The sequence below is a fragment of the Thermobia domestica genome, chromosome 6, assembly GCF_964235325.1.
Source record: "Thermobia domestica chromosome 6, izTheDome1.hap1.1, whole genome shotgun sequence".
NCBI classification, from domain to species: Eukaryota; Metazoa; Arthropoda; class Insecta; order Zygentoma; family Lepismatidae; genus Thermobia; species Thermobia domestica.
Window position 1 is genome coordinate 47,552,853 of NC_137459.1, and position 14,128 is coordinate 47,566,980.

The 14,128-nt window shown below is 34.4% G+C and overlaps 1 protein-coding gene across 1 annotated transcript in view; it reads right to left on the reverse strand.

Annotated features, from left to right (window-relative positions):
• Positions 1-296: 296 nt before the first annotated feature.
• LOC145687173 (glycine receptor subunit alpha-2-like) overlaps positions 297-14,128 on the reverse strand; it is a 190,619-nt gene continuing 176,787 nt past the window's right edge. Inside the window, exon 11 of the mRNA XM_081760637.1 lies at positions 297-333. Within this exon, the coding sequence (XP_081616763.1) occupies positions 297-333 (37 nt within the window). The remainder of the gene's footprint in view (positions 334-14,128) is intronic.

Below are 14,128 nucleotides of genomic sequence, written 5' to 3' on the forward strand. Positions count from 1 at the left end.
CCCTTTTAAATTTGGGAATTATCAAATAACAAAATTCGGTAAACGTTTTCTAGGACCCATTGGTGTTCCTCTTATGGCCAAATATTCAAAATTTAAATGTTATTGACCGGTTTTATTATTGAATAAGTACAGGATTTATTACTTTTTTTCATAAGACACAGGTGTATTTGTGTACCAATCTTAAATTTTGGGAGGGGGTACATTTCTTATTGTCGTATCAATAATTGGTAATTGGATAGTATATCATTCATTGGGTAAATCATTGTCAAATATGAGTATGATCACGTGATCAGTTATTAACCTATGATGGGATTAGGAGTCCAGGACATTGGTACATTAAAACTTTGTAGTATAATTTAAGAATGCGTCATTGGTTTTGATTATTCACGCCAAATATAAACGTAAGCAAGACGTTGTACCACGTGATTGTCCTTGATGAGGTAGTGTACAGGGATTCATTTCCTTTGTTGTGGTACTTCTTAAGTTTGAGTACACACACTTCTAGAAAACAGTTGGTTCTACTCAGGTAAACAATTGACGGACATTATTGACCTTATTGAACATATAATAATATGATTAACTCTAAGACTTAGGTATATCAGGAGAAGTATTCTTTAAATTAGAAACAATACATTGAACTTTAGTCACAGCTCATAGTCTAAGATCATTGGTGGTGATTGATTTGAAATCTGATAGCTATCCTTATTGAATCTTATGACTCATAGACGAAAGGCAATACATGCTACAACACTGGCAAAGTTATTGTTAATGCAATTTGATTGGTTGATCACTATCTTTCCTGCAATCTGATTGGTTGATCACTATCTTTCGTGCAATCTGATTGGCTGATGATTTTCAAATCTTTGCTGTATTCAGTTTTAAGTTTTGTTTAACATTTAAAAATCTTGGTTTCGTTCAACATTTTGCACTCACTGATAAATATGATCAAAACCGTTTATTTGTTAATCGAATAGTTAAAAACCGGATAAAGTTTGACGGTTAACCGTGAAACGTAAATTTTTTTTAGTTTGAATTTTTTTTTGCTTGAAATTTTTTTGTTTGAAAATTTTTTCGTTTCCAAATTTTTTTGTTTCAAAATTTTGTTTGAGATTTTTTCGTTTGAAATTTTTTGTTTGAAAATTTTTTCGTTTGAAATTTTTTGTTTGAAAATTTTTGTTCGAAAATTTTGTTTAAAATTTTTCGTTTCCAAATTTTTTGTTTGAAATTTTTTGTTTCAAAATTTTGTTTGAAATTTTTTTTCGCTTCAAAATTTTGTTTGAATTTTTTTTTTGGTTTGAAATTTTTTGTTTGAATTTTTTTTCGTTTCAAAATTTTGTTTCAAAGATTTTTGTTTGAAATTTTTGTTTCAAAGTTTATGCACCTATTAGTAAAGAACCGGAACTGTTTAGAACAAAAACCTTTGACAACATTGTGGTGCAATGGTACACGTCAGAACCTGGGGTTGTACTTGAAATGAAAAAACACAATGCATTGAAATGGATCATTTTATTACACTCCACATACATCCATACCAGATAGTGGTTCTGGATATTGTCGATACAATGTATTTTGAACTTCTTGCACTAGTTTGTCTTTAGCATATAATTTTAATTCCAGTTGAAGTCTTTTAAGGTCTAATGCAATATCAATTGGTGGAAACTCAATGTCCATTTGATCACAAATAAACTGTTTATCAATACAGGTATGCACCCACGAACGATGTTGACAACCATCACAATATCTAGATACATGTTGTACAATATGCATAACACATTTTTCAAAATAGTACTTTTTCAGGAATATACTTGTTTTGTTGCACACTTCCACTGCATGTTTCACACACTGAAATACGCTGATGAATTTGTTCCATTCCGTTTGTGTTAGATACACCATATTGCGAGGGACATGGAATGTACTCTTTTTACGTAACAGCACCATCTTCTCTTCGAGGACTGTACGCAGCACCACTTCATGATTTGAGCCTAATGATTTGACTATGGTCACATTTAGCTCATCATGAAAATAATCGTTCATTTGGTCGATTCGTGAACATAATATTTGCCATTCTTCACAGGTCAGTTGTACACCAAATTGTTCTGCTTTGCCCAATCGAATCACAGGTTCAAATGTTCTAGCACTGATACCAATCATCACATGTTTTGTTTGAAATATATTTATTGGATAATAGCTTGCGAAGATGAACTCTTTATCGTTAGAAGTACACATCTTTCCTCCTGAAAAGCACTTGCTCAAATGATTTCGTGGGATGACACTGTATTTGCTGGTTTATAATTATTGCTGACGTCATTGGTAAGGAATGTGCTGACGTTTGAATTCATGATTTCATCACAGTTGCTGACGTCATGCCGACCAACCACATTCATACAACTACGGCTGACGTCATTGGAAAGAAATGTGCTGACGTTTGAATTCATGATTTTGCTGACGAATCTGGCTGTGTACTAAATTCAAGTTGATGACTTCGACCCAAGAATCCTTTATAACATAAAGATACAGATCCAGTATTTAAGAAACGCAGCAGTTCTTCTTGTTTTGATGGTTCCATGGGTAAATATCTTGCTGGTAAAATTATATTCTTATCATTTTCAAGCTTCACTACGATTCTTAATCCAAACTTTGTAGGGATCATTTGGCTAGCTAAGATTCTATAAGGTACATTCTGTTGTAAATCAGTAATCTTGGTAAATGATTTCATCACATCACGTGTGTTTAGAAACTGCAGACAAGTAGCCATGATGACGTTATCATGAATACTAACTCGAACGATACTTATATATGATGCAAAACTGATGACGTTGCATTATTATGTTCTGACGTGTACTATTGCACCATGATAAACAACGTTGCCAGATGTTTTTGTTCTAAACAGTTCCGGCTAGTGCATACCTGTATTGATAAACAGTTTATTTGTGATCAAATGGACATTGAGTTTCCACCAATTGATATTGCATTAGACCTTAAAAGACTTCAACTGGAATTAAAATTATATGCTAAAGACAAACTAGTGCAAGAAGTTCAAAATACATTGTATCGACAATATCCAGAACCACTATCTGGTATGGATGTATGTGGAGTGTAATAAAATGATCCATTTCAATGAATTGTGTTTTTTCATTTCAAGTACAAACCCATATTCTGACGTGTACTATTGCACCACAATGTTGTCAAAGGTTTTTGTTCTAAACAGTTCCGGTTCTTTACTAATAGGTGCATAAACTTTCAAACAAAAATTTCAAACAAAAATCTTTGAAACAAAATTTTGAAGCGAAAAAATTTCAAACAAAATTTTGAAACAAAAAATTTCAAACAAAAAATTTGGAAACGAAAAATTTTAAACAAAAATTTTTAAACAAAATTTTCGAACAAAAATTTTCAAACAAAAAATTTCAAACGAAAAAATTTTCAAACAAAAAATTTCAAACGAAAAAATCTCAAACAAAATTTTGAAACAAAAAAATTTGGAAACGAAAAAATTTTCAAACAAAAAAATTTCAAGCAAAAAAAAATTCAAACTAAAAAAATTTTACGTTTCACGGTTAACCGTCAAACTTTATCCGGTTTTTAACTATTCGATTAACAAATAAACGGTTTTGATCATATTTATCAGTGAGTGCAAAATGTTGAACGAAACCAAGATTTTTAAATGTTAAACAAAACTTAAAACTGAATACAGCAAAGATTTGAAAATCATCAGCCAATCAGATTGCACGAAAGATAGTGATCAACCAATCAGATTGCAGGAAAGATAGTGATCAACCAATCAAATTGCATTAACAATAACTTTGCCAGTGTTGTAGCATGTATTGCCTTTCGTCTATGAGTCATAAGATTCAATAAGGATAGCTATCAGATTTCAAATCAATCACCACCAATGATCTTAGACTATGAGCTGTGACTAAAGTTCAATGTATTGTTTCTAATTTAAAGAATACTTCTCCTGATATACCTAAGTCTTAGAGTTAATCATATTATTATATGTTCAATAAGGTCAATAATGTCCGTCAATTGTTTACCTGAGTAGAACCAACTGTTTTCTAGAAGTGTGTGTACTCAAACTTAAGAAGTACCACAACAAAGGAAATGAATCCCTGTACACTACCTCATCAAGGACAATCACGTGGTACAACGTCTTGCTTACGTTTATATTTGGCGTGAATAATCAAAACCAATGACGCATTCTTAAATTATACTACAAAGTTTTAATGTACCAATGTCCTGGACTCCTAATCCCATCATAGGTTAATAACTGATCACGTGATCATACTCATATTTGACAATGATTTACCCAATGAATGATATACTATCCAATTACCAATTATTGATACGACAATAAGAAATGTACCCCCTCCCAAAATTTAAGATTGGTACACAAATACACCTGTGTCTTATGAAAAAAAGTAATAAATCCTGTACTTATTCAATAATAAAACCGGTCAATAACATTTAAATTTTGAATATTTGGCCATAAGAGGAACACCAATGGGTCCTAGAAAACGTTTACCGAATTTTGTTATTTGATAATTCCCAAATTTAAAAGGGAACATAAACATATAAAGGTAATAAACCATATAACGTGCTAAATAGGTGTCAATAACCTCCGAAATTCGATTTTTGGTAGTTCTTTACCCATGAAAGGGAACGATGTGGACCATCCAAATTTATAGTGGTACATATTGAAGTCCTGTACTATGATACCAAATGCTTATATTAAAACAATTTCTAAAACCGACTGGATGAGCCAAAATACCCCTCCCAAATTTTTCAAGGGGTGCGTCAATGTACCCATGTCTTATGATAGGAAATGAACCCATATACATGACCATATAACCATATAAGGTAATAGAACCCCATCAAAGGGAAGAAATTGGGCCAAAAACCAAACGCATGGTACAACATATTGCTTATGTTTATATTTTAGTAATTCTTACTCATGAAAGGGAACAAGATGGATCACCCAAATTTATCATGATACATGTTGAGGTCATGTACTATGATACCGAATGCTTAAATTGGAAAATTTCCAAAATTTAAGGGGATATGGAATGGACCCCTATACATGATCATATAACCATATAAGGTAATAGGACCTCATCCAAGGGGATAAATTGAGCCAAAACCAAACACGTGGTTGTACTAAAATTTGGCAATTTCGTACCCATCAAAGGAAACGTGGTGAACCACCCAAATTTATAGTAATATATATTAGGGTTCTATACTATAATACCAAACATGTAAAAGGGGCAATTTCCAAAATTAAAGGGGTGGGCCAAAGTACCCCTCCCGGGGTGCACAAATGTACCTATGTCTTATGATAGGGAATAGACCCCTATACATAACCATATAACCATATAAGGTAATAGAACCTCATCCAAGGGGATAACTTAGGTCAAACCAAACACGTGGTACAACGTATTGCTTACGTTTATATTTTGGCAATTTGTACCCCTAAAAGGGAACGAGGTGGACCACCCAAATTTATCATAATACATGTTAGGGTCCAGTACTATAATACCAAATATATAAAATGAGCAATTTCTAAAATTTAAGGGGTGGGCCAAAGTACCCCTCCCGGGTGCACAAATGTACCTATGTCTTATGATAGGGAATAGACCCCTATACATAACCATATAACCATATAAGGTAATAGAACCTCATCCAAGAGGTTAAATTGGGCCAAAAGACCAAACACGTGGTACAACGTATTGCTTACGTTTATATTTTGACAATTTTGTACCCCTAGAAGGAAACGAGGTGGACCATCCAAATTTATCATAATACATGTTAGGATCCGGTACTATAATACCAAATGTTTAAATTGGTCAATTTCCAAAATTTAAGGGGTGGGCCATGGTACCCCTCCCAAATTTTTCAAGGGGTGCATTAATATACCCATGTCTTATGAAAGGTAATGGACCCCTGTATACGCCCATATAACTATATAGGGTAATAACACCTCATCCAAGGGGATAAATTAGGTCAAAAACCCCCGAAATTTGAATTTTTGGCAATTTTTTACCCCTAAAAGGGAATGAGGTGGACCACCCAAATTTATCATAATACATATTAGGGTCCTGTACTATAATACCCAATGTTGAAATTGGGCAATTTCCAAAATTGAAGGGGTGGGCCAAGGTACCCCTCCCAAATTTTTCAAGGGGTGCACAAATATACCCACATCTTATAAAAGGGAATGGACCCCTATACATGACCATATAACCATATAAGGTAATAACACCTCATCAAAGGGGATAAATTGAGCCAAAAACCAAACACGTGGTATAACGTATTGCTTACGTTTATAGTTTTGGCAATTTTGTACCCCTAGAAGGGAATGAGGTGGACCACCCAAATTTATCATAATAGATATTAGGGTCCTATACTATAATACCCAATGTTTAAATTGGGCAATTTCCAAAATTGAAGGGGTGGGCCAAGGTACCCCTCCCAAAAATTTCAAGGGGTGCATTAATATACCCATATGCTATGAAAGGTAATGGACCCCTGTATACGCCCATATAACTATATAGGGTAATAACACCTCATCCAAGGGGATAAATTAGGTCAAAAACCTCCGAAATTTGAATTTTTGGCAATTTTTTACCCATAAAAGGGAACGACATAGACACCCAATACTAATAGCGGTACATACTATGGTCCTAGGCTACCATACCAAATTTTTAGATTTGGCAATTTCCGAAATTTAAGGGGGGTGGTCCTATGTACCCCTGCCAAAATTTAGGGGGTGGGCCAAGGTACCCCTGCCAAAATTTAGAGGGGGTGGTCCTAGGTACCCCTAGGTCATTGACCCCGGGCCAAGGTCATTGACCTTTGACCTATGACGTCACAAAGGTCGGGGTCAAAGTCCAAATTTTCCTATAGTAACGCAATTACTACTAAATAATTGCAAGTGTGTGCGGGCTTTAGTGGAGTGCATTATAAGCTGTAGCTGTAATGGTAACAAGTGTTATTAACTTACTTATAAACACTTATTTACGTACCAGAAAATGATTCATCTGATGAGGATTCAAAAGACTAAAGAATTATGTAATTTTGCAAATATTTTGCTCAGATTTGATATGATAATGTAGAACATTATTATAGTTCTGCTTGTTTCCAGTAATTAGTAAGTATTTAATGAAGTTCGATGTAATATTCTCTGTGGCATTTTCACATATGTTCTTACATTATTTATATTTTCTGCTTTTTCATTATGTGAAGATAAACATTTTAGTTAAAGAAATAGTGAATTATTTTCAACGACCGTTGGAAATACCGCACACAAATAGAGTTCAAAAATAGGAATCATTCTGAATATCAACTGTAAATAGGGATGGTATCGAGACGAGACGAGACGAGACTTTGTACAGTCTCGGTCTCGTCTCGGTTGATAAATAACTGTCTCGGTCTCGTCTGGAGTAAAAAATCACCGTCTCGGTCTCGGTCTCGTCTCGGTCAACAGATGCTTGTCTCGGTCTCGGTCTCGAGTATCAAGTCTCGGTCTCGTCTCGAAAGTCTTGAAATAAATACTGTGAAATTAAAATAGTGAAAGTATTATTCTCGTACAGTCTGTCGTTTCCGCTTATTTTTTCCTTTCATTTTGACTTAGAATTATGGTATAGTGTACCTCTTCATAGCTAATTTGCTACTGTTAATGCTTTCCATGTGTGTATTCCAGGTTCAATGATCAGTGGGTATATCATCCTAAACCCTTATAGTAACCCATATTTCACTTCCAGTAATAGACTTTGTCTCATATAGCCTCAGAACTGCCTATACAATTAAACTCTATTAAATTAACTCCAGTACTATACAGTAGTTTATTTCCTTCCTTTGAATCAGAATTGTTCAATACCTCCTAACGGATACCGCAACACATAGTAGCACGAATGTAGGTCTATTAAATCGTACCGAAATTAAAATTTTACAATTTCTCATTTATTATTTAATACATTCTGTATTGACTGTCATTTTAAAAACAGAATATAACGTTCATTATCTTAACAAATAGGGTAAACTGTTACTACAATATACGTATTTTGTTTCAAATTGATGAAATGATTTATTACCGTTTCACATCTCCGTGTTTAGTTAACACTTTATAACACGAACGTCCTGAACCTTGTGGTGGGAGCTACTACACTCATCTTTGCTATGTGAGGTTTCGAGTTGGATCAAAAAACAATTTAGATTCAAAGTCCGATGTTTCGCATAGTTCGCTTTTCATTTTAAGTGCATTCTGTTTCTAATACAAGTTCATAAGGTCGTAATGCATTACGTAAGCACATGTCCAGTGCCGTAGCATAGATTAATCTTATTTCTGAGATTTCAACGGTGCATGTAATCTTTATTCGAGAAAACTAATCGTGCGTTCATTACGTTGAAATTTTATATTGACTGAAAATTACTTGTGAAACTTGAACATACATATTATATAAGTATATAGATAATTCGAGTTATCTGTATCTATTTTTTCTCATTCGCCAATACAAGTGATTCTAGTTTTCTTTTGTATTAATTTTCGTGGTTTTGTTGCAACATGATGAATTGAATAGTCCCATATATTTTTTTCGCTCTACGACTTTCATTAAATTTTGGATCCATTTTTACCCTACCTTACATAGTAAAGGTTATATATATATATATATATATATATATATATATATATATATATATATATATATATATAGATAGATAGATAGATAGAGAGATAGATATAGATAGATAGATATAGATAGATAGATATAGATATAGATATACAGGGGCGGATCCAGGATATGAACAAGGGAGGGGCTGAACCATATTTTGCCGTTTTATCCAGTGTAAAGCAGGATTGAAGCCCATTTTATCCAGTGTATATCTGAGCGTCAAGGGTGGGGCTTATATATATATGAACTTTAGAGGTAGACTATGCTAAGTCACTTTTTGCTCGAAATTGAGTTAACAATACTTTTTTGATAGAGTATGTTCTTTCTAGTGGTGTAATATTGTAAATCAGAAAGCATTTTACTACTTTGTAACTACTTAGTAAGTTTCAAACACAGTACTATAGGTCTTACTTGAGAAACCGGTTTTTCGCTTCTCTAAAATTACGAAATTATGACTTACGAAATTAGTTTACCTCCGAGGTCCAGATATAATAAAATCATCACCGTCATCATAATCAACCATTATCAATCCATTGCTGGATGAAGGTCTTTCCAAGTCTTCTCCAACTACTATCTAACTTGGACAATTCTTTTACAGGTTACTTCTCAGTGGTGCTTGATTTCGTCACACGTTCTTATATGCGGAGGTTTTCTAGACTGTTTTTGTCTCGTGGTATCCAGTTTAGAATTGTTTTCGTCCGTCGATCATAATTTCTTCGGGGGCCCGGTGGCTCAGTGGTAGAGCGTTCACCTCTGGTGCTTGGGGTCCCGGGTTCGATCCCAGCCTCCGCCAAGTGAACGTTGTGGTGGACAAACACCGTGCTCGTGGGTTTTCTCGGGGTTCTCCCGTTTCCTCTCACTTTCTTCATTTCACTCATCTCTCATCATCACCGTCTCCTTTAGCCTAACCGGCATAACCGTGGGACGTAAAACTTAAAGATTTCATTTTCATAATTTCTTCTTGCAATACGTGCAGCACATCTTCCAGCTCATATTAAATTATTTCATTGGCACCATCAGTATTCATTTCTATATATTTGGGCTACAAATAGTGCGAATTCGCGATTTTCGGAGTACAGACACGCTACTTTTTAATCTTCGAATCTGGCAACACTGACTGAATGATTTAAATCAACACAATGTGAGGACCCCCATTTAGTCTAGTGGCTAGCGCGCTTGATTTCGGTTCGCGTGGTCCCGAGTTCGATTTCCGGTAGGGGTAAATTGAACGACGGAAGTGGTTCGGATTCCACTATAATCATTAGCTCCACGTTGTTGCGGAAAACCACAACATACATAATTCAGTGCAACATCTAACCTATACCACGGTAGACCAACCCTAGCTCCCACCTTCAAAATCTTTTTTTTTTTCAAAGGAGGAACCACTGGACAACTCCACCGAAATACAAGTTTACTTTTGCACTACGGGTAATGGAGCAATTCTACTTTCCAAAATTACAACTTTAATTCCTTTTATCTTATTCCTAAAAATGATTTTTTCTAAATACCCAATCAGTGGGGTAAGGATCTAATCTACTTCTTGAAATTGTGAATTCCCAAATTCAATGTAGTTAACAATTTATTTTAACAATTAAATATAGAAAACAACAAGAATAAATATAAATATATATAACGATTTAAATTCCTTATTTTGAAACTTGTTAACTTGAGCACTTTAATAGAACAAACAAATCCAGCCTTGAACTGGGAACGAATACTAGTTTCAATCAATCAAACGGTAATTTTACACAAATGCTTACTTTTTTTTCACAAAAGTTATTTAACAACTTCTTTCCCTGTTGTAGTATGAAATCCTCCTTCAAGGTTCCGATTAAGGAGAGGGCAAGCAAGAATTCTTAAAAATACTCTGACTTTTCTTTTCTTTTGAAACTATCATAAAGCTTACCTTAAGAGAAACAGTGAACAGAGTCAGTGACTGAATCCTCTAAAAAGTTTGAATAAAAATAAAAAATGCCAAAAGGGATTAACATAGAGGACCCTTTCACTAACTCTCCCACCTCCTCTGTAAGTCACACATAAATTTTTCAGATAATTCAGATAATGAAACTTCCAAAGAATTCAATGACTTACTCGCAATGATTAGAACAAGACTTAATATTTTAAATTGTCACTATTTTCACCTTTCATTTGCCATATTTCAATCTTCCAAAGCACTAGTTTCAAACAGAAGTAATTGCTATTAAAAGTCAGCCACTATAACTTTACGTATTACGTTCCCATTCTTATAAATGTAAAGAACCCATTTCGAACTACATTACCCTACCATGGTCAACAGTCAACAGGACGCCGCCTCGTGTTTTGCACGTAGAGGAGGCCTTCCCGATGACGTCAGCTACTCAATCGCGCAGCCTGACTCGGGAGAGAGCCATTACGCAGTAGCTTGACAAAACAGGGTTGCCAGTCTACTTTGACGGAAACATTGAAAGGGGGTTTCATTTACAATTAGATAATAACACAATGATAATAATTAATCGTAACATATATAGTTCCCTGGGGTCAGAGGGATAAATTTTTAAACCATAACAAAGATTAATTATTAGAATTGTACATTACCCCAATTCCATTTTTTTCTTTTCAAACCTCATGGTCGTTCCTTCTTAACAATTCATTCCCGTTCACAGGAGTACATGGAGTTAACAGTGACGATTACAAAACGAGGACAAACACAAGGATGATGGATGATACCTTTTTCCTGCAGGAATAAAATGAAACATAAAAAAACAAACACCAAAAGTTCCAACAATCATTGCACAAATAAACAAAATATCATCACTTAACATTTTAATGGCTTATATTAACTCTATTTTCTACATTTTCAGCTGGGACATATTCTTTACAAAACCTAACATGTCGTTTAATTCTAATTTGTGGGTTCTCAATGTTTTCTAACCAAACAGTATTGGGTGTTGGCTTACTGAGGACACGGAAAGGCACACCATAAATTGGCGCGATTTTAGGATTAAAATGCTTTTCAGCAGACAATTTTAACATCCGTTTTACCAAAACTAAATCACCGATTTCAAGGTTTACTGGTGCATGTTTTTGCGAGTAAACCCTTTCGCTATGTTTCCAGGATCTTTCAATGTTATTACAGATATTCTCGAATTGCTGGTCTTTATTTTGATCTTCATCTAAAATCTCAAGATCCATCAACCATTTAGCATCCAAAGGATGAAAAAATTTCCGTCCCATAAAAGCTTCACAAGGTGCAACTCCAGTACTCTCGCTTTGGCTCATGTTGATAGTAAACGCTATCTTTGATAGTAAATGGGCCCAGTTCCTTTGACTCTTATCAACATATGCCTTGAGCAAATTTTTCACCGAACGCACCGTTCTCTCCGATTGATTTGGAGAAGGGTTATATGGAGAGGTCTTTATCCCCTGAATACCATACGTATACAAGAATTGGCTGAAGTATTCTGAGGCAAAATAGGAAGCGTTGTCACAAAGGATTTTCCCTGGAAATCCGTAGCGCAAAAACAGTTCAAGCAATTTAGAACAAATAATTTTTGATGTTAAACGTCTCAAAGGTTCTAACATAATAAATCTGCTGAAAGAATCAGTTACTACTAAGATATATTCGTAACCTGAACTTTTAGAAAGACGCCCCGCCGTGTCAATATGCCAAACATAATTTGGATGTTTAACTTTCCTGGAATAGTAAATTCCCATTGGTTTCGAACCACTTTCTTTACAGGTTTGACAAATATGGCACCTTTTTATATATTCTTTTATGTGTTCAACCATATTAGGCCATGTATACCTAGAAGATACTTTCGCTATTGTTTTTCTTACACCCATATGACCACCATTAACTAAAGGCTGGTGCGTATACTCAATTATAGAATTTATTAACTTTGGAGGAATAACAACTCGAAAACCATTTCCACCTTTCCCTTTTGTTTTCTTCAACAGGATATTTTGTTGAAGTTTATATTGGCTTACCTCTTCCTTTCGTTCTAGCTTATCAATAATCTCTTTCAGATGTGGATCTTTTCGCTGTTGTTCTGCTAAGGGTTCACTGAAATTAGGATACTTCCAGAAATTGAAAAATGAAACATTTACATTTTTCCCTCGATCTTTTACCACTTCTACTACATTTTCATCTTTGGTATAAAACTCTAAATAATTTCCAACCCTGGACAGAAAATCCGCGACTGTATTGATCATGCTCCTTATGTGAACAATTCGGAACTTAAAACGAGCTATTTTCTCAAGTAAGGTTCCATAACGTCTCTGGCGCTTATGATTGGTTAAAAGCCAAGTTAAACTTTTAGAGTCCGAATAAACTACAAAAGGATTATGTAAATAGTATTCAAATTTTTCCAAGCAAAGGCATAAAGATTTCATCTCCAATTCGTAAATGTTCTTACTCCAATCTGATGGAGGAATAGCTTTTGAGAACAGGGAAACAGGTCGTAAGTCTCCGTTTTCATCATATTGTAAAAGGACACCAGAAAAATGACGAAGACTAGAATCGCAACGAATTACGAAACTAGAGTTCATATCAGGGACTCTTAAAATCACATGCTCACAAAAAGCTTGTTTTAAATTTTGAAGAGCTTGATCATGAATCTTTGTCCATTTAAAAGGATGTTTAGTAGACCTCAGTTCTTGTAATGGTGCTATTAATTCTGAATACTTATAAATAAATTTAGAATAGAAATTAAAGAATGAACAAATTCTATTGACTCCTTTCCGATTCTTTGGCCGCGGTATATCCTTAATCGCCTTTACTCGCTCAGGATCTATACTTATATTACCGTTTTCAAAACGGAAGCCCAAATACTAGTCTGAAATAAATGCGTTTTCTTGGGAGAAATTGTAATACCCCATTTCCTGAGACGAGATAATACCTCTTCAACCAGTTTTTTATGGCTTTCAACATCCGAACTGAACAATAAAATATCATCAAAAAATATTTCAAGATTTTTACCAACAAGATCATGGAACACCTTATTCATTATATTACTTAGAACGAATGGAGAAACTGTCAAACCCATGGGACAAGCTGTAAAACGATAAACCTTGTTCTTGGTTACAAAAGCAGTGTAATTTCTGCATTCCTTAGACAAGGATAACTGATAAAAGCTGCTTCGGATATCGAAAATTGAAAAAAATCGAATGATTTGAAATGCTAGAAATTACATTTTCCATATTCGGAGACGGAAAACTTTGTGCAATTATTCTTTTATTAATTTCGCCATACGCCACTACGAGCCTCCTACTCTTATCAGCATTTGTAACCAAGAAACAGGGAGACGTAAAGGGGGAATAATCAATTTCTTCTACAATTCCCTCTTTAACCAAATTCTGAATATATTCCTCAAGTTCTTTTTGTTTATTAGTGGGGATTTGGTACGGCTGTTGACGAATCGGAGTGTTATCTGTCAATTCAATATTATATGTAAAGTTTTTAACTCTTCCTATCTTTGTTGTAA